The 19116-nt window shown below is 40.1% G+C and overlaps 1 protein-coding gene across 1 annotated transcript; it reads left to right on the top strand.

Moving 5' to 3' along the window:
- The first annotated feature begins 12142 nt into the window (after window positions 1-12142).
- ABRACL (ABRA C-terminal like) lies at window positions 12143-16463 on the top strand. Its single transcript, XM_041423858.1, has 3 exons — window positions 12143-12199; window positions 14601-14667; window positions 15886-16463. The coding sequence occupies exons 2-3, from the start codon at window positions 14607-14609 to the stop codon at window positions 16068-16070; spliced, it is 246 nt and encodes an 81-aa protein (XP_041279792.1). The 5' UTR covers window positions 12143-12199; window positions 14601-14606; the 3' UTR covers window positions 16071-16463.
- Window positions 16464-19116: the final 2653 nt, after the last annotated feature.

Below are 19116 nucleotides of genomic sequence, written 5' to 3'. Positions count from 1 at the left end.
ATTTCTACATGCGATTTCCCCTCTGCATGTCAAGAGGTGGTGAGCCCCCTACCCTTACCCTGCCAGACCTACATGTGTTTGGTAGTTTTCAGAGAGGCATTCCTTTACAGAATATACTGAAAGCAGTGATTTTTTTTTTATATTTATCTGCCTGAGCAGCTGATTGAATACCACCTCTCTTTAGATTTTAAAAGTATTGTTTCTTCCAAAAGAAAAGAATGTCTCTTGCTTGCATGATACAATGAAATAAGTCTCTTACTGAAATTAAAACTCCTTGTAGTTTCTTACAGTGTTTAACTGTAAATTCATCTGGTCTTGCTGCCATATTTATTTAGAGTTTATTCATAAAAATGTCTACATCCTCTTTTATAAATATATTCTCTATAGTTTTCTGGAGTCAAGAGGGATGAGATTAAATTTTCTTTGGACTTTTTGACACATACATATTTATTAATAGAATTATTTATAAATTGATAGCTAGCAACTGCCTTGAGATATTATAAGGCTATATTCAAATTACTCTTTAATATTATAAATAAAATAAATTATAAATATTATTTGGAATGCCTTTGTAATCCCTCAATTTCTTTTTTTCTTTTGAAGCTCTAGAATTTTCATTACTGAAGTCCCAGCTAGTCTGAAAACAGTCTTAACCTCCATTACCTTTATTTACTCAGCTTCCATCACCCTGGATTCTTGAGCCATTCTCATTGTTCTCCTACCTTTCACTCTTTCCTCTTGCTCCCTGAATGTGGAAGTGCAGTGTAACTTGATGATGAAACAGGATGTTATCCCTTCCTGATGGGATTATTCCTTGTTATTCCTTCCTGATTATTCCTCATTATTCCACTGAATAATGATCTCCATCTGGGAGGGTTGTTAACAGCTACTTCAGGAAACTTCTGGCACATTACTGAATTTGTCAGAAATTGGTTACAAGGTGGGAAGAAGTGCTGAAAGCAAAATTTCACATCTCTCCCATATTGTACACATACTCAACCCTCCCTTCTTTTTATATTCCCTGCTTTTAGCTGTATATATAAATGCATATATCCTTTCCTTACATCACTTACATTTTCATTTCCATCTTACTATTTTTTACCTAAAGAATTTTCAGTTATAATCAGTTATGCAAGACTTTTAATTTCCCCCTTTAACCTTTCTTTCTGCATATTTTTTCCTCGCAGACAGCAATAGAATCCTGCACAATATTGATAGTAATGGGGTTTGTATTCCATCTTGCCTGTTCATTGTGCTCCCTGCACCTTCTCTATTCTGGATTCATGGGTTTGCTATTTCACAGAGTGATTCTCCCTCAGAATTTGACACAGACTGTTCTTTTAGCTATATTCCACTAATATCAGTTTCACAAGGATTTTAATTAATTCCTTTTTTTTTGTCCACAGTGATGTTCTTTGTATGTTAAGATAAATAAAATATATAACCCTCTCTGTGTCTTTTTTTTTTAAGATAGCTATAATCTAGTTTATTTCTTAAATTCCTCTAGAGCAAAAATACCCCCATGTGATTTCAAATATGCGTAATTTGTTAAAAAAACACTGTTGTGACATTTCTCTGATGTTTCAGTCAGGTATAGGAGGGATATTAAGATGCCGTGTGCTCCATCTGTGGTGGCTCTAGGAAGGAGTCTGATAATTAAAGGTCTTCCTCTCTATATATAGCTTTGCTTTAATATGCTTTACAGACTCTCATACCTTCACACTTTCTAGTTTTTATGCTATTTTTTTCTGTCCCCTGTCTTATGTTTTTCTCTTTTTTTCTTTCTCAAAATCTTGACTTATTTTGAAGATCTATTTCCAACTGCATCTCTTTATCCACATTTACTGTGAGGGATTAGCAAGGGAAGCTGGGATCCGTGCATGATCACAAGACAGGCAGTGGCCACCTTTGCTGGCAAAAGCCCCACACTGCCGCCCCGGCCTGGGACAGTCCGGCCCCACAGTGGGCAGGACTGTGCGGTCTGCAGCCCACAGGCAGGGCAGCAATGCAGAGGGACTGCAGCTCTGGCCAGGCCCTGCAGCAGAGCCTGGAATGAAGGCAGCTCCCTTGGGACAAGGCTGGCCCTGCCTGTGGCTGCCCTTCCAGCAGCTGACCCAGACCCCCACAGCCAAATCCCCACCCCTTTGATCATTGACCTCACCTACACATCCTGAGCTCATGTGTGTTCTTATAAAATCGAGGATAATTCCATCACATTGAGGAGCATAACTTTGCACTTACCTCGCTGTACTTGACAGCAGAACTTGATTTCAAAATACACTAGCATTTTCATTGTACTACCATTATAATTTACAGAAACCATTCACAGACCCCATTTTTTGAATTTGACAGTAAGATACATAAAATATACAAAGAACTGAAACAACTTCTGTTTGCATTGAGACTCTCAAGATGTCAGAGAAGGATGTAGTTTTCCTGTCAGGGTATAAATAATTCCTGAAGAAAAGCTATTACCATCGAAACTTGACTCAGTTAGCAAATGCTAATGACAGTCCTGTAATGTAAAATCAATGAAAGTTATTTGAAGTAAACCCATGATTTGAGCAGAGTGGAAATACGCTTAATTAACACACATTCCAGCGTTCTAAATAAATGCAATCTCTTTATTTTTGAAACATCATGTTCTGTTCCAGTCATTTTAGCAGGGCTATATTTGGTACAATTTGGCCTAAGCCTACATAGTGCTACAACTTTCTAAGCAGAACCATTGCCAAGCACTTTATTTCTCCCTGTTCCTTTAGGAAAAAAAAAAAAAAAAGTTCAGACCTTACAGTTCTTTAAATTAATCATAAAATGAGTGTGTTATAGACTAGCAGGATGGAATGGATATATGTGCATAAATTCAGAGAGATTATTGCATCTTTTGCTATCCACGCATTTTTTCACTGAACTGCCAACTTGTGTGTACTTTCCAGCAAAGTAATTTTCCAGAATTTGTGTCTTTGACAGAGGAGAGATAATACTCTTGAGTGCATGAAGCACATATCTCTCTTATACTGGAATATGAAATAAAAGGTGAAGAAAATCAGCACTTTGCATCATTACTCTTCCTATGTGCCTTTTCTTTTAGGCTAAGAGCAGTTTTGACTCTCTTATAGAAAATTATTTAATCAGGAAGCTATTAGAATGTACAGTCACCTCTCTGACTGAAGGGCTGTGTCCTGAATTCTTATCTCTTCTGTACTCCCCAGCAGATCAAAAACCAGTTGTGATATAAGGCGATGCTGATTATTTGGAAGAACGTAAGCACTGTTGCTACCTGGCTAAGGTAGCAGTCTAGATCTCTTGGCCTGAACAGGAACCAAAAGATTGCAGACTATCTCAGCCTCCTTGTCCTCTCCTGACCCATGGACTGATGTACTAGGAGGTTTCTTCATGGGAAATGTCTGGGTAGTGCTTCTTTTTATAGGTGTCTTCCAAATGGCTGAGAGACAGTGAGGGCAAGCCTCAGGCACGATCCCTGCAATTCATTTGTAGAGGATGTCATAGAGATAAGAGGAATAGCACTGGAGAGCAAAGCAGGGCTTGCCAGGGGCACACAGTGGGCTCATCCTTGCTTCCCCACATCTCCATCTAAAACTCATCTACAGAGTGAGAACAGAAACTACTTGTTCCACTCCCCAGTCCATTTCAATAAGAGTTGTTGCAGCCCTGGTAAAAAGCCTGGGACTAGGGTGGCCAAGAGTGCACCAAATGTGTTTTGCAATAATGGACTTGATGAACTTAGAGGTCTTTTTCAACCTAAATGCTTCTATGATTCTATATTCTATATTCAAATGCTTCTATATTCAAAACCTTTCTCTTGTTTAAATTTGATCATAATACTCTTGCTCCTCAATTGACTGAAGACTTAGGAAAAATAGCTGAGAAAAGGAAACCCAAAAATAGTTTATTGAGATTTTTGGTCAGATTATTTATTTGTGTAGTTTGATCTTATTAACTTGAAAGAAAGAGAACACTTTTAATGCGGAGCTACAATACTTTACATGGAACCACCTCCCACAAACTCAGAAGCCACCTTTCACATACAACCTTTTTATCAATAAAGGCTTTTCTCATATTGTCAATGTACTGGAAAAGCCATATATATATATATATATATATATATATATATAAAATTAGATATCCAAATACACTAAATCGAGATGATGCACTTAAAGTGGCAAACCATTGCTTTTTTTGAATGAGGCATAGTGGAAAAGGATGCAGGAAACTGTAAGAACAATAGGTCTGGTCCCCTTTTCCTCTTCTCTTTATATAGAGATTATGAAGGAAGTGAAATAGTTCTGTTTCCTCACATCTGACCTGTGAGAAAAATAGCCTGTGCAGTCAGTTTTAACTTGGGAACACATACAAGCTCTACTTCCCAGTAATGAAATAAAGGATATGTATTCCTCAGAAAGGGAGTAAACAAAACAACGCCTTCATTTCTCCTGGTGTGAGATACTAGTCTCAAGCCTTCTGCTTGCGTCTGTGATGGAAACAGTTTGATCTGTAGTAACCAGTTCACCAACATAACAAGTTTTTATTGATGACTATTTGCTAAATGCAAAGCGGTTAACACTGAGCCTTTTTATTTTTTAACACTGCTAACTAATTATTAGTTAACACTGACTTACTTTGCTTGCTCTGTGATACAACTGATTGTTTGAAGGGGAAAAAAAAACCCTACCCCTCCAATTTCTGTTTCCTGTTAGCACTGTAATTACAGTTATTTCTGGATTTTAGAGCAGCAATAGATACACAAATTCTGGAATCATCAGCCCCCTCCTCACCCTCATAATTTCTGCCAAATTTGCAGATCAACAGAAGCCTACTTTCATGTCATCTAATATTGTTTTAGAAGATTCCATTAAAACTGAAATGGAGATTAACTGTTTACAATGCAGTAATAAGCTGGTTCCCAATACACTACACAGCGATGATGCACTCAAAGTGGCAAACCCTTGCTTTTTTGAATAATGCATTGTGAAAAACTGAGGCAGGAAACTGTAAGAACAAGTTGGTGTAAACCTACTTAAGGAAGGCTTGGACTCAGAGGAAGTGCATTGAGAAGTTTCTGTAGCTGTTCACAGAGAAACACTTGCCTGCGTGCAAGACAGTTTTTGTGCTTCCTTCAGTAAACATAAAGGAAGTGGGATCCATCTGTGTTATTTGTGTGACAGAGAACAAATAATATTAGCTTCAAAATATGACATCACAATACATTCAGAGGCAAATATTATTCATGTATGTGTAACACAATCACATAGGATAACTACATACCAAACAAAAGGATAGTCATATACTTTACTTAACTGTATTTTTAAATCTAAGCTTCTGCTATGTGTCAGAGATCCTTGGACATAATTTCCTCAAGGAAAATATGTCCAAGGAAAATAAGAAAGGGTAAGACTTATCCCAGAAGCTTGGGATATACAATTGCAATTCACTTTGCAGATGAAAAATTCATAAAATTAGGTGTTAGATGCAGGAGAAAATCCTCCCATTTGTAATCACACCATGCGGCATAGATAAAAGCACAAATTAATTTGATATTCTCATAGTACTTCCGTGGTAGATATTTATCTCCTCTCTGAGATCAACACACAGTTTAACCTTCTTCACCATCAAAGAAATCCTCCTAGGCTATTAGGTCAATATGCAAGACCACTGCCAGTGCTCCATGGGAAGCTCTGCTGGGAGTCTGATTGTTGTTCCCTCTTGCAGTTTCACACAGCAGGAAATCAAATCATTTAAGATCAAATGACTTGTGGCTGCAGTGCCAGTGAAATTAATAATATTTGATGACACTTGAATTTGAACCTCATTTGGATTTCAGTGCTGCCATTGTATCTTGAAGCCAGAAAAGAATTCCTAAAAGTCAGTTTGTATGCAGATCTTATCTGAAAAAATACACTTCCCCATATGCAGGAAACAATAAAGTGTTTCTGTATGTGACTTAAAAATAGAATATAAATTCAGTGCAATTGCAAATATTATCAGATTCAAATGGTGTGATTTGCATCAAAAGCACTATTCTTCAGCTAAGAACCTGGAATGCAGATAAGCAAAATTACAGACAAAATTGATCCTTAAAAATGCTTATGAACAGGAATCTTGAATTAAGTGATCATTACCTGTAATGAATCCAGCAGTGAAAGTTTTCTTCCCTGTTTTTAGCCAACTGTAAACTTCTGTGAACCATGACTGCATGGTCAGCAGGTCTTGACATTTCACCAATTAAAAAAACCTACTGTGATGACTTTTGCCATGACACAATTTCACATGCTAAGTAAATGCATTCTGACAAATGCAAATCCACAGTTCCATTTCAATAAGATTTCCTTCAGGAAAAGATGTTATATACTTCTGTCATGACTCATGGTAAATGCCTGAGCTTTAGGAAGGAAATTTATATGAAACCAATAAATAAAGATATTACATCTACAACTGTATTTGATATGAATATGAATAGTAATTCCATATTAATGTAACTGTCATCTCTGCTGCCATTATTTGACATATTTTATGGAAAGCCTGTATTTTTGATTTTCTGAAAAACTCCCCAAAATATCAGTATGCACATGTATATATGTAGAGGGAAAGGAGAAAGGGAGGTGATTTTTTTTTCATGATGCACACCAAACAAGAGGACAGAGGGTCTGAATGATTCAGCTGTTCCCATGCTGTCTGGAGATCAGGAGATGTGCTGCTGTTTCCTTGCCACACAAGGTTTTTTGACACCAGGAATATGAGAAAGTATTTAGCCATCATGTGGCTGTCTCTCAAATATCCAGCTCTTATAACAAAGAACAATCTAAAACACATTATATAAAATCAGCTATTTATAATTTTTTTCTCTTTGTAAACTGTCTCCAAACACTGTTTGATGCACTGCTCTCTCTGAATCCTCTTTACTTCACATCCTTTTGTGCAAAAAAGCATCACTCCCTGACTAATTTTGACTTTGTGCCTGTTGAGAAAGGCTTTGGGTTCAACCTCACAGTTTTCAAATAACTGCTCTCAGACACGTGGTTTGCTGTATAACTAATGTTATGGGCCCTGTCTTTTAGCTTATATTGATACAGCATCTTTCTGTCATTTCATGCAGAGGTTTACTCTTGGCTTAGGGATGGAGCAAGTAATTTCAGTGATTTACTTCAACATTTCCTCTTTTCCACTGTAGTAAAGGCTTACATGCTAAATTTAGGAAGCAGAAGCATTATATTGTTCGAAGCACCTAGTGAATAATAAGAAGGCTGTGATGCACTGAGGCCATTCCTGAAATAACTCCTCTCTCCTGGACAGACTTCAGTGAGCTTAAGTGAATCATTCCATCTGCCTCAACTGAAGTGCTCAGTCAAGAACCAACACTGTCAGCAGTCACTGTGTATTTGTAGTGTCTCTTGTTCTGAGGCTGGTCTGGCTTATTTGCTTTTACATTAAAAGAAGTATTTATGTTTTTGCTAAGTTATTTTTTTAACTCACAGAGAGTAAAAAAGAGAAAGTGTTGGGGTTTTCTCTATTGTTCTCTTTTGGTTTGGTCTTTTTCGGTCATTATAGGAAAAGTAAAGCTAAGAGCCTGTACAATTAAAAATTTTAAATATGGCTCTACATGCAAATTCATGGAAAGTTTTCCAGAATATCCCTATGCTTTTCATTTTTGTTAAATTATTTTCTCCCTTGAAACAACTGCTGACTTAAGACAGAGAGAGTGGTCAAGGAAGACAATGATTGGATCAAAAACTATGAAGATGCTTTGGATATGGAGTGCTGTTTTCCTCATTGATTGGCTTGTCTCAAAAAATACAGCCATTCTTCTGACTGCCCCTAATATCCATATTACTTATTTCCCTCAGTTTTCTATAACAGCATTGACTTGAATTATAATTTCTCATTGTACCAAAAGGCCCTGTCATGTTCTAGAAACAGATATCTTACATTTTCTGTGGAGTTACAAAGTCCACAGGAAGAAGGAACGTAGTAGATCCTCAATCACTTGAAATCTTTAAATCATATGAAGACTTTTAAGACCTGTTTTAGCCTGGGCTGATGTGGCTTTTGAGTCAAAACCTTACAGCACACCCGTGCAATACACCCATGGTGAGAAGAGACTCAGGGCAGGTTGATGGCACAGATACCTGATGGAGCTGGGCTAAGACAAGACACATCCACACACTCCCGTTTGAATCACAGCACCACAGTTCCATCCACCTTTGGAGACAGAAGGAGAATCTGGCACTTGGAACGGGTACAAGTTACTGGTGTTAAAGCAAGGGGATGGGACACAGGCACTTGCAGAAGGAATTGATGTTTCTACTAAATCAACATGTCAAACAAAAATGTGTTGTAAGACAACAGTAAGACCTGGATTATGTAAGAAGGCTGTTAAGATTATCTCATCTAACAGTGAAATCTGCAATCACGGTGTCAGTTCTAACGGTTTTTAGCTGGGGAGGATCTCAACAGAAAATACCGTGTGTGCACATGTGATGGATATGCGTAGATACGCATAAGCACATATAGTGCAACAAAAATTAAAAAGAACATTATTATACAAAACCAGAACAGCATGGGTTATGAACATATACTAGTAAAGTGAGACTGTCTAGTTAATACATGCTGGAAAACAATATAAATGGCCATTACCTAGCAAATGCCATTGTAACTTCCCCCTAAATTTTTCAGGCTTGGCCCCAGTGGTGTTACACACCTGTCTCTGGAGAAACCTGTAACAACAAATACGTTTACCACGTGTTTACTGTAGACACTAAGTACTTTTATAAAGCTAATTTCTCATGGGGTGAGAAGCTATTCAGATTCCATTCAGAACAGCTGAAAGGTAGGAGACAAAGAGGTAAAGCTGGTTGTCAACCAATAGTCGTGACTGAGAGAGGTTACTAATTATTAGTGTGCTCTTAGTACCATTTCTGTTTGGACCTTCTGTGCTGTTCAAAGCTGTCATTGAAAACATGGGGAAAGAGGTGATAAAGTTTGTGTGATCCTATTTTAAATTACACAGTAAAATACCTGATGGTACTGAAAAATGCAAAGTAGTGTACTGGGGGAGAGTAATCCTAATTATCTGTAACAGAACAATTAATTACTACCACTTTGGAAATAGCTTTTGAAATCATTGTGCATAGTGCTTAGGACTTTTCAATAAGTCAACTAAAGTGTTGGGAATTTTTACTGTTGGGAGTGAGCACAAAACAGAAAACATCCTTATGTCTTTTATATATACCATACCCACAAGCTGAGTAACACTGACAATTCTGCTTCTTCAGTCCCAGAAACTAACACAGAATTATTTGAAAAATTATAAAGAGAAACAAGAAGGATCAGCAACATGGAGACACATTCATCTTATATGAGATTAAATTAGGGAGTGTGATGGAGAAAGGAGAAGATAGAATAATTACTTGCTCCAGTAACTACCAGGAGCCAGGAGAAAAACCGATAGTTTTCATTGATTGCACTGTTTTCCAAATGCCTTCTCTTGGTTCCTGCTGGAGGCAAAATGTCCAGTTAAATTGATGGGTTGATCATATGCAGTATGTCTACTGTGTTGTTCTCAAGCGGTGTTTTTTACATCGTGCATAATTCCTCCGTTTGTCTGCCTTCATGGGCATCTGGGGGGACAGCAACAATGAAGTGAGATGCCCAGGAAGGTCAAATCAGAATAGTCTGTTTTAAGGCACAACCTCTTGAGTTTTAGGGAGCAGTGTTACACAGCTAAAATGCATAATGAATTATGAGTCTGCTGATGACCTTCACCAGTTATATGAAATATGTATGAGCAATATTTCCATGTCCGTCCTGTGAACTTGTAAAGGACAATTTTACACTTCTTTCATCTTTAAAACAGCATCAATTTGTGGAAACACAATGATGGGAAATCACCATCTCCATAATTATCATGTTTCCTGCTCACTGCTGCTGCCCCTATAATGACATAATCAGTCATTCATTTCTGATGCTGCCCAGCTAATTTTTGTACTTTGGCAGTATCTGTTACCTTAATTGTCATGGTAACAGACGGTTTTGATTTCTTATTAACCTATTTTAATATTACATGACTAGGAAGGGTCATGAAAGAAATAGTAACAAAAGTGTTTCAATAATCTCCCGATGCCTGGAGACAAATACTTGGGTACAACACTTCCTTTTCAAAAGACAGAATAAAAAAAAAAAATTGAGTAAGCCTAAACATGTGTCAAAAGAAAATAAGATGAGGAATTACAGTTTTGTTCATCTTTCTCAGATATACAGTTGATGCTTCTTATAAATTAGGGTCTATGAATCAAAACTGAAAAGGATTTTTAATGTAGATTTCATCATCAGTATAATAATATTACCTTTAGCCTGAAAAGTCACAAACTATTACTTGATCAAACAAATTATCCGTAATAACAATCACATTATGCAAAGGCCTACATTATTTGTGCAAAAGTAATGAGGTTTTTAGATGATTATGAAATCTAGATTATGTGCAACTGAAAGCATGTTGTTAACAATAAAACCAGAAGATAAGCACTTTTATTCTATACTGCTAAATAACTGGAATCTTCAACGTATTTGGTAACATACTAATCAGATTAACTTTTAAAAGCTTAATCTCAGATCTACCTTAAAAGACTACCTTTTTTTACTGTAGCATTTAGCATTTTGTCAGCCAATATAACAAAGACCTTAGAAAAGCAGTATGCACATATGGCATCATATGCACAGAGCATCAGTGCTCTTCAGATACTACATTCTCCTGGGAATTTTCAATGTCTTTTGATTCAATTCAGATAGATTTAAATTTCATTTATTTCCTTAGCAACTTAGGAATGTATTCCTTTTAATGTTGTTTTCGTAACTATCAAGGTTTGTTTTTCACAAAGAGCACCCCTTACTGATGTAAAATTATCATAATATCTAATCTGTTCCAGAAAATATTTTGGTAGCATATCAAAACCAGAAAGCAGTATGGTTTTGGTTTTTTTTTTTTAACAACCAAAGATTCTGTAACTGATCAACAGTGATTATTCAATGGAAAAGTTAATATTTTCATGAAAATACCATCCAAAAAAATCCCTTGGAAAAGCAATGGGCTTGGACTACAATCCCTGGAGTGATAAAAATGTGATCTTGGCATCATTTCCACTGTGCAAATCAATTTATCCAGCTGCAGGTTTGAGCCCTAGCAGAGCTTGCTGCAGTAGTTTGAGGTGCCATCACCTATTTATTCCTCCAAACACCTGGGATGGGAGAATGTAATAAGGGACCAACCCCACATGGCACAGCTCACAGTCTGAGAGGGAATCTGAGCCTCACCTTCAGAAACTAGTGCATGAAACCTGTGAATTGCAAGGGCTGGAAATAGTTTCTTTTATCGACTCTGCTTTAGGGCAGTCATGAGGAGGTGGGAGAGACAGCCGGCGACGGCAATGCCTTCAGCTGTGGCAGTGAGAATTTTTGGGAGAGCCTTGGTACGAGCCTTGGCGGCAGCTTCATTGCTTTGTAGGAGTTGATGCAGCTCTCAGCTTAAATGCCTGAATCCTTGAGAGAGGACGTAAATGTTGTGAGGTGAAGAGGAAGAGAGACAAGAGTAGTAGTGAACGCCATGGTACAAGACAGAAAAAATTAAGTTGCATTCTTTCTGCGGCGTAGGGTGCGAGGATATGGGTGCTGAAGGGAAACACAGATACACTGCAACACAACTTTATCGACGGTAAATGGTGTTAACTTAGCCTATTCACTTTCTTGGAAGGAGAACTAGTTTTCTAGGAGAAAATAAATGTGGGGGGCCTAAGGAATGTGGCATGATGTCACCCGGGGAAGCCAGCGGAGATGGGGCATAGAGGGCATGGGACGGTGACGGACAATGACTGAAGCAACACGGTAAGTTACAGAAAGCTGACCCACAGGAAGAGGGGGACCTGCTGAAGGACTGGCTTTGGAAGGCGTTTTACCTAGCAAACTCACCAACGCCCGTGCCGCGGGAAGAACTTAACCCCGGCAGGGGAGAGGAGTCCCGGCAGGGCAGGGCAGCAGCAGACCGCGGCCACAGCACCCGGCCCGGACACAGCCAAGATGGCCGGGAGCGCCGCCACGCGGCGGCGGGAGCTCAGCGCGGGAGGCGGCGCGGCCTCGGCGGGCGCTGCCCCGCGGCTCCGCCGGCTCCGAGCGGCCACAGCAGCGGCAGCGGGTGAGTGCCGCCGGGCGGCAGCGGGCCGGGGACAGCCGTCCGTCCGTCCGTCCGTCCGTCCCTCCGACCAGGGAGCCGCCTTCCCTCCCTCCGCGCCGGGGGCAGAGGCGCTGCCCGGGCAGCGGGTGCGGCTGCCGCTCGCCCGGGCGGGGCCCGCTTCCCGGTGCTCCCTGCGCCGGCGGCGGCGGGAGCCGGATCCCGCCGGGCTGTGGCAAGCGAGCCGCGCTCTGCTTCCCAGCGCGGGCCGGCCCAGAGGCCATCGGTGCCTGCCAGGGGACGGGCGGCGCGGGGAGTGACAGATGCTCGTGTCTGTCTGTGTCTGTGGGTGGGTGGGTGGGTGTGTGTGTGTCCGTGTCCTCGCAGCGGTTCGGCGCGCTTCTGCCAAATAAGGAGAAGTGTTTAATTTCCACACCAGCAATATACTGCCTTGCAGCAGCGTATCAGGAGTATGAGAGTCTAATAGCTGGCGTGCACTTTTGATAGTTGCTGTGTTGAGCATCTGCAGTATAAAGTGTTTTAAGTTTTGAAATACCGAGCATCCCCACTCCTTGCTCAGCCACGCTTCTCTGATCTCAAAAGTCTGCCTAATAACGTAGAATTTAACTTTTTAAATTCTAAATAATGCTGTTTATCTTGATGATGTACATGTATGAAAATAATTAGAAATCAACGTGAATTTAAAGAGCTGAAAGTAAAAAAGAGCCTTTAAAGTGAGAAGAACATCTTTAAAGAGAAGATAATTATGTCATTGTGGTGACCAATATCACAACTGGCAGTCTGACAAAGAATGGGAATGTAAGCTCTCTAAGAGATGGGCCATATTTTCCTTGCTGACTTCATCTGTTTAGTGCGGAGTCCAACAGCATCCGGAAGTTTTGGGAGTTCCCCTTAGGCATTTGCAGCTGTGCAGCCTTGCTGCCCTGCCCTTTGCCGCGGTGGTCCCACGGCGGCACGTCCAGTTTCAATGTCACCTGTCGGTCGGCTGATATCCGCTGCAGTGCTGCTGGTGCCGTGCACTAAGGATGAACCTGTGGTTCGCTTGGGGCTTTGCCCGAAACCCATGCTGATAATTAATCTTGCTCAGTTTTGCATGTTAAAAAGAAGCATTTTTTGGCATGTGAATTTTGGATCTAAAAATCAGACTCTGCTGCAAACGTTTTTTTGCCGCTTGGGTAAATCATAAGGGATCAGGAAGTGGAACGATGTCACTCTTGCCTATTTTAACTCAATAAAAAAAGTAAGGAGGGGAAGCTTTTCTCTTAGGAAGAGTTTGTGATGCATTCAGATGTCTGTTTTTAAACTCCACTTTCGTACCAGTGCAGAAGTCCTGGTTTCTTGAACAAAAGAGTGGGTCTCTGTGCTCACTGAGCCCTTTTTTTAGCTAGTTCTCATCTCCACAAGCTCTCAGCGGCTTTTGTTCCAACTGCATTGTTGGCACCCATGGAAGCTGCATTTGATACTTTGCTTTGTCTGTGATGCCCAGTTTCTCATGCTTACCTCAATGCCAGTTTTTGCTTAAGGAGTTCAACATCTAAAGCTTTCATTGTGTTGATGCTGCTTTGCGCAGGATAGGCCATAAAACACCATTCAGGGTCTGCAGCTGTTAACCTGGGGCGCTTTGTAGCGGTGGTGTTGTGTGTGGCTGTAGTGCTGCCATATGCTGTGCCACGTATGGCTGAACTGTTGCAAGGCTCTGGTACACATTGGTGCAGATTGCTGTGTTTCATGGCAATGAGGTGCCCCGGATAGGTTCGGCGGCTTAGTAGATTCTCAGGATGATTTTGAATGGCAAAAATGTTGACTGCTTTAGGTCACTTGCGTAGTTTGGATCAGTTCTGCTTTCATAGCAGGTATGCAGGAGCTGCTGTCCTTTCAGACACCATGTGTGTCCGTAACCAGCAATACGTGTCTGCAGTATCTTCCCAGCATATGTAGAAAGCTGTGGTGTGGTTTAAGAGACCAAATCTACCACATATCCCAGAGAGAAATTTAAAGGCAGATGTTCCATTTTGATTGAAGCCATTGATGGAAAGTTGCAAAGCCCCTGAAGATGTGATGTTAGTGAGTTGCTCTGATTCTGTGCCAGCTTAAGCTCATTCCTTAAAACAAATGACCCTCCTCTTCTCTGACCTTCCCACATCTGTCATTTTTTGAGATTGGCTCCTTATATTTGTGTATAGAATGTAACAAGATTGTAACTTCTTTTCCCTTCAAATGCAGAGGTGCAGAGACTCTTTATCTGTTCAAGACTAAAATCCTAGATTATCCTGTAGTCATGCATCTCCAGGCTACTGAGATTTATGAGGTGTTCTGACATGTCTAAAGAACTGAGAACATGCCAGAAAGGTGCAAAGGATTTACAAGATTCCTAATAACTTTGTAAAATTTTTTTTCCTTTTAGACCACAATGAATGTGGAACATGAAATTAGCCTCTTAGTTGAGGAGATTCGGCGGCTGGGAACCAAAAGTAAGTACTGTAGTATCTCTGTATGGATGTGATCACATTACAGATGTGTGTGTGTACATACATGTCACCATGCATGCATGTCATACACTTGTAGTCATGTTACATCAAACTAAGAACTTGGCAAATTCAAATAAGCAGGTAACCTGAAAACCTGCATAGGCACTTCATGTTGGACTGTATGGTACTGCCTGTGTTCCGTCCTTTAAAATAGTTCTGTTATAAAGTTAAACATTTAAGCCTCTGCAGCAGAGAGGATGTAGGCCTGAAATCCTGCTCCCTGAATCCTTAATCAGCTGCAGGAGTCACCTTTTCTTTAGGCTTTCAGTACTTGCTACAGTCACCACGGAAGAAAGTTGCACCTTCTCCTTCCACCTCCTTCCTTGGTAACTTCTTCAGAATTCATGCATTTCCATTCTGTTCATGATCTTATTATTTGGAAGAGATTGGTCTGTATGCCTAAAACTAATCCAGGAGTTTTATGTGTAGTTCCAAACTTCCTTAAATTTGCTTAGAAGGTGCCATTTTCTCTTAAGATTGTTTTTCATTGCTGAAACTCCTATTTCTTTACAAATGTTTATGCAGTTCGTGGATATGCTACCTGTTCCTATATGTCAGTTCTGGTGCCATTTGTTCAGTTCCACTTGTTTTTCAAAGCCTAAATGCTTACGCTTATCTTGCATTTTGTATGCTGCATTTGCTTTTTAGGAATAACATTAACAAATATTTTTTAATTTTTGCTTTGTGTGAAAATTCACATTGCAGACTTTTCAACGTGACCCTCAAAGATTAATGAACAAAAAAAAAAAGTGAAAAAAATATTTTAATGTATGATTTTGATTTAGGTTGGAGGAGCAAGGTGTTGGACTTGATCCTTGTGGGTCTTCCTCAATTTGAGATATTCTAGGATTTCAGTTATTTAAAACTAATTTCCTCCAAACACTGTGAAGAGGTTCAATAGCCTGTGCTTGTCATAGGTTTCATAAAGTCATCAATAAAAGTAAACAGAGCAGATATATGGTCCTTGATACAAGTCTCTGAAAGGAAAGGCAAAGTTAGATTAGGCAGGAGTTCTGCCTAGTGTTTATCATCAGCATTCATAATATGATCCCAAATAAACTGGGAAACACAGTGGGGTTTGCTCTCAATGTTCTCTGTGTCACCTTATCTTCGCAGTAATCTCCTAACTTGAAAGAAATCTATATTATGTCTTTTATTTAGATGCTGACGGACAAGTGAGCGTGAAATTTGGCGTGCTGTTTGCTGATGAGAAGTGTGCCAACCTCTTTGAAGCCCTGGTGGGAACGCTTAAGGCGGCAAAGCGGCGCAAGATCATCACTTACCAAGGAGAGCTACTTTTGCAAGGTGTTCATGACAACGTGGATATCATGCTGCTGCAGGACTGATGCAGTGCTTCAGCTATGTGTTAATGGAATTGCTTGAAACAGGTTGATCAATCAAACAATTGTTTGATTTGCCACATGCTCTTAATAAGGCTGATCATTCCAAGGCGTTTTGATGTATTTTCTATATCTTTATAGTCAAAAGAAAACTGTCCTATTTTGGAAAACTTTCCCTTTTGTAAGTCTTCCTAAAATGGTACTGTATGTGAGTAATGTTAAAGATGCCAGACCTTTTTCTCTCTCCTCTCTTTTTTTTTTTTTTTTTTTTAATCTCAGGTAATTCTCTCAAATGTCTGGTGGTTATTTTCAACATATGAAGAAGAGGACTTTTAATTCAATGTTTACAAATGAAAATGTGCCATGAAAGTATAAAATAAAAACACATACTTAAATTTGTGTTATTCTTACTGCTTTAGTTTCTCTTTTTATTTGCAATCTGAAATGAAAGCAAGCTGAATTCCTGCAAGGGGCATATTTAGGCAACTGTTCAGAAAGCATGACAATGAGATAGAAATAATTTTGCAGTGTGATTCAGTAGAAGAATGACTGCCCTTAGGATTGGCCAGATTGTGCACAAAAAGCCATGAATGTTAAATGTACCTCATTCATCTGTGGCAGGGTCATATGCTTTTGTTTTCTTGTCCTCTAGACTTGTGAAGGAAGTGGGTGAGGAGCTCCCTGAATGCTTTCATGCGGTGTTAACCGGAAGTTAGTACAGCAGCTTCAGGCTGTGATTCTTTTCCTCATAGCAGTCCTACTTTCTCTAAATCTCTCCAGGCAGAAGGTGGCAGGGGAGGGGAAGAAAAAAGCCCTTTTGATTGTTTTCTAGCTTACTGCCAATTCTTTTTATCAGGTAGAAGTGTACCCTCCAGTAGGGAGAAAGAGTTGATGCATGAAGAAAGCAGCTGTGGGTAAGCAAACTGCTTACTGCTCTGTGATTACCCTCCACAGCTGCAGCTCTTAAAGTTGCAGGATAGGTGAATTTCCCTTACCAGCCTTTTACAAGTGCAAAAAGTTTGAAAAGTGTCTCCTCATTTACAGATCCAGCAAATGCTTGCATTGTTATGGAATCTCTACAAAGTTGTGTAGCTGCTACCCCTTTTGTCTTGTTTTGCTCTGCTTTTTGCAACAGGAAAACAACTTAGATCCTGTGTCCAAACAGATCTGGGCTGCCTCTGCTTGTGCTGGCCCCAGAATCTGGAGAGCAGGGAAGTGATACACAAAGAAACTTGAGCTGTCTGGGTCCAAGCCAGCTGGAGTGGAGGAGCAGAGCAGGAGCTCAGCACAGCTTGCTGGCTCCAGGGCTCTGCCTCTCTGGTGCAGCTCTTCTGCTTCCAGGCCTGAGCTGGCAAATGTCTGCATCCCTGTGCTCTGCAGGTAGAAGGAAGGGGGACAGAGACCCATACCTTCTGGCAGAGGGGTGAGACCAGACAGCTGTGAGTTGCCAGATAACTACAGCAGTTTTTTCTTCTGCTTCTATTTTGCTGCAAGAGTCTGGATTGTCTGGATTCACAGAATAGCCTGAGTATGCTGGCAGATATCAAGTGCTTTGTGATTATCTGAGGTGCCAGTTTTGGTACAGGGAGTACCAACCTATCCCAGTCAGGAAGTAGCTCTCTGTGCAAGCTCTTGACAGCTCTTTAAGCACTGTAGGGCTCAGCCTTGAAAACCTAGTAAAAACCAAACCAGTGAACATAAGGCTCAGTGCTGAGTTGGAGCCTAGACAGAGTTGGGCTATGAAGAGACCTTCATGTCTCTCTTGCTTTAGGTTTATCGTAACAATACTAATAAAAATGCTCAGGGCTTCTGGGAACACCATGTAGAAAGAGACAGAGAAACTTGGAATTAAAATAAATCTGTAACAATCAGAGGAGAATGTGGCTTGTGTACTGCCTGGGGCAATTGAGTTTCATTTTCTCTCTGATTCTGAGAGCAGGAGAGGAACAACAGGAACAAGGATGTATGTCTAAGAATTTGCCTCCAGTGCAAAGTTTAATCCAGTATTTACTGGCCTCAAAATTGTGTAGGGTTTTCACTTCAGGTTATATACAAGCACTGTTGACTTTCTAATTTATTTTTTTTCCCCAGAGAAAATCAAATACTAACATTTCTTCCCATGCATGGGACAACACATCTATTAAGGAAATAATTTCCACAGCAAATGGCCTGGACATGAGACGTAGTTCCTGGAGCATTTGATGCAATAATAGAAAGCTGGGGGGAGGAATTACCTATTTCTATAAACAGTAGAACAATCAGCACTCCTCTGTGATGGGTTTGTGATCATGCCAGCTATGGCTGTGAAGGAAGTTTGCAGGGCAGCCAGGAGCACCAGTAATTCCAAAAAAGAAAGTACTTCTGACGGTGGGGAAGTAGAAAGAATCAGAGATTTCTGACAGCAGCATAGGAGCTAAAATATATCAGTAGCTGTCACCTGCCTGCGATGATGCTGGGAAATAAGTGGAAGCATAGCTTGGCTAATTCAGTCTCCATAAGATCTCAGAGCATGGTGGAAACTTGAAGAGAGGTTGGATGAGCTCCAGGCAAAGCTGATACAATTTAAGATGTCACTTGTGCATGTCTTCAGCTGGGATTGTTAGAGTAGATGATGGAGTGGAGTGTGTGCACTCACACTCACTCATCTCAGCTGTTTCTGTACAAAATCCAGTGACTGGAGATAAATGTGCTTTTTCAAAGGAGTTTTAACTAAGCTGTGAAGGTGCTGAGGTGCAGGTCTGCATAACCTCTTGTGGGAGGTGGTGACATCTGAAACTTTTTTTTTTTTTTTTTTTTTTTTTTTTTTTTTTGCTAGGAACATGAGCAAAGCAAGAATTGAAATATATGCAACACTACATTTTATGTGCCTCTCTTGTTGGAATGAATTTTGAAAATGCATGTTGTTTTTTGCTTGTTTCTCATGTTCCTTCCAAAGCTCTGCTGGAGGTATTCTTTCTGCTCCAAGGAATTTCACTTGATGAGAGCAATGTCACTTTCACCATTCATTCCTGTGTAAAGATTTGCCACAAAAAAAACACTTGAAGGAAAGAAC

This window comes from Onychostruthus taczanowskii, unplaced genomic scaffold, assembly GCF_017590055.1.
Source record: "Onychostruthus taczanowskii isolate IOZ18803 unplaced genomic scaffold, ASM1759005v1 scaffold8, whole genome shotgun sequence".
NCBI lineage: Eukaryota > Metazoa > Chordata > Aves > Passeriformes > Passeridae > Onychostruthus > Onychostruthus taczanowskii.
This window is presented reverse-complemented; position numbering and strand designations above follow the sequence as displayed.

What these genes read in the sequence shown, in the direction of transcription:
- ABRACL (XM_041423858.1), top strand. Translation starts at nt 14,607, where the DNA reads ATGAATGTGGAACATGAAATTAGCCTCTTAGTTGAGGAGATTCGGCGG. An exon ending in TCGGCGGCTGGGAACCAAAA is followed by an intron (nt 14,668 to 15,885) that starts GTAAGTACTGTA and finishes TCTTTTATTTAG; the next exon opens with ATGCTGACGGACAAGTGAGC.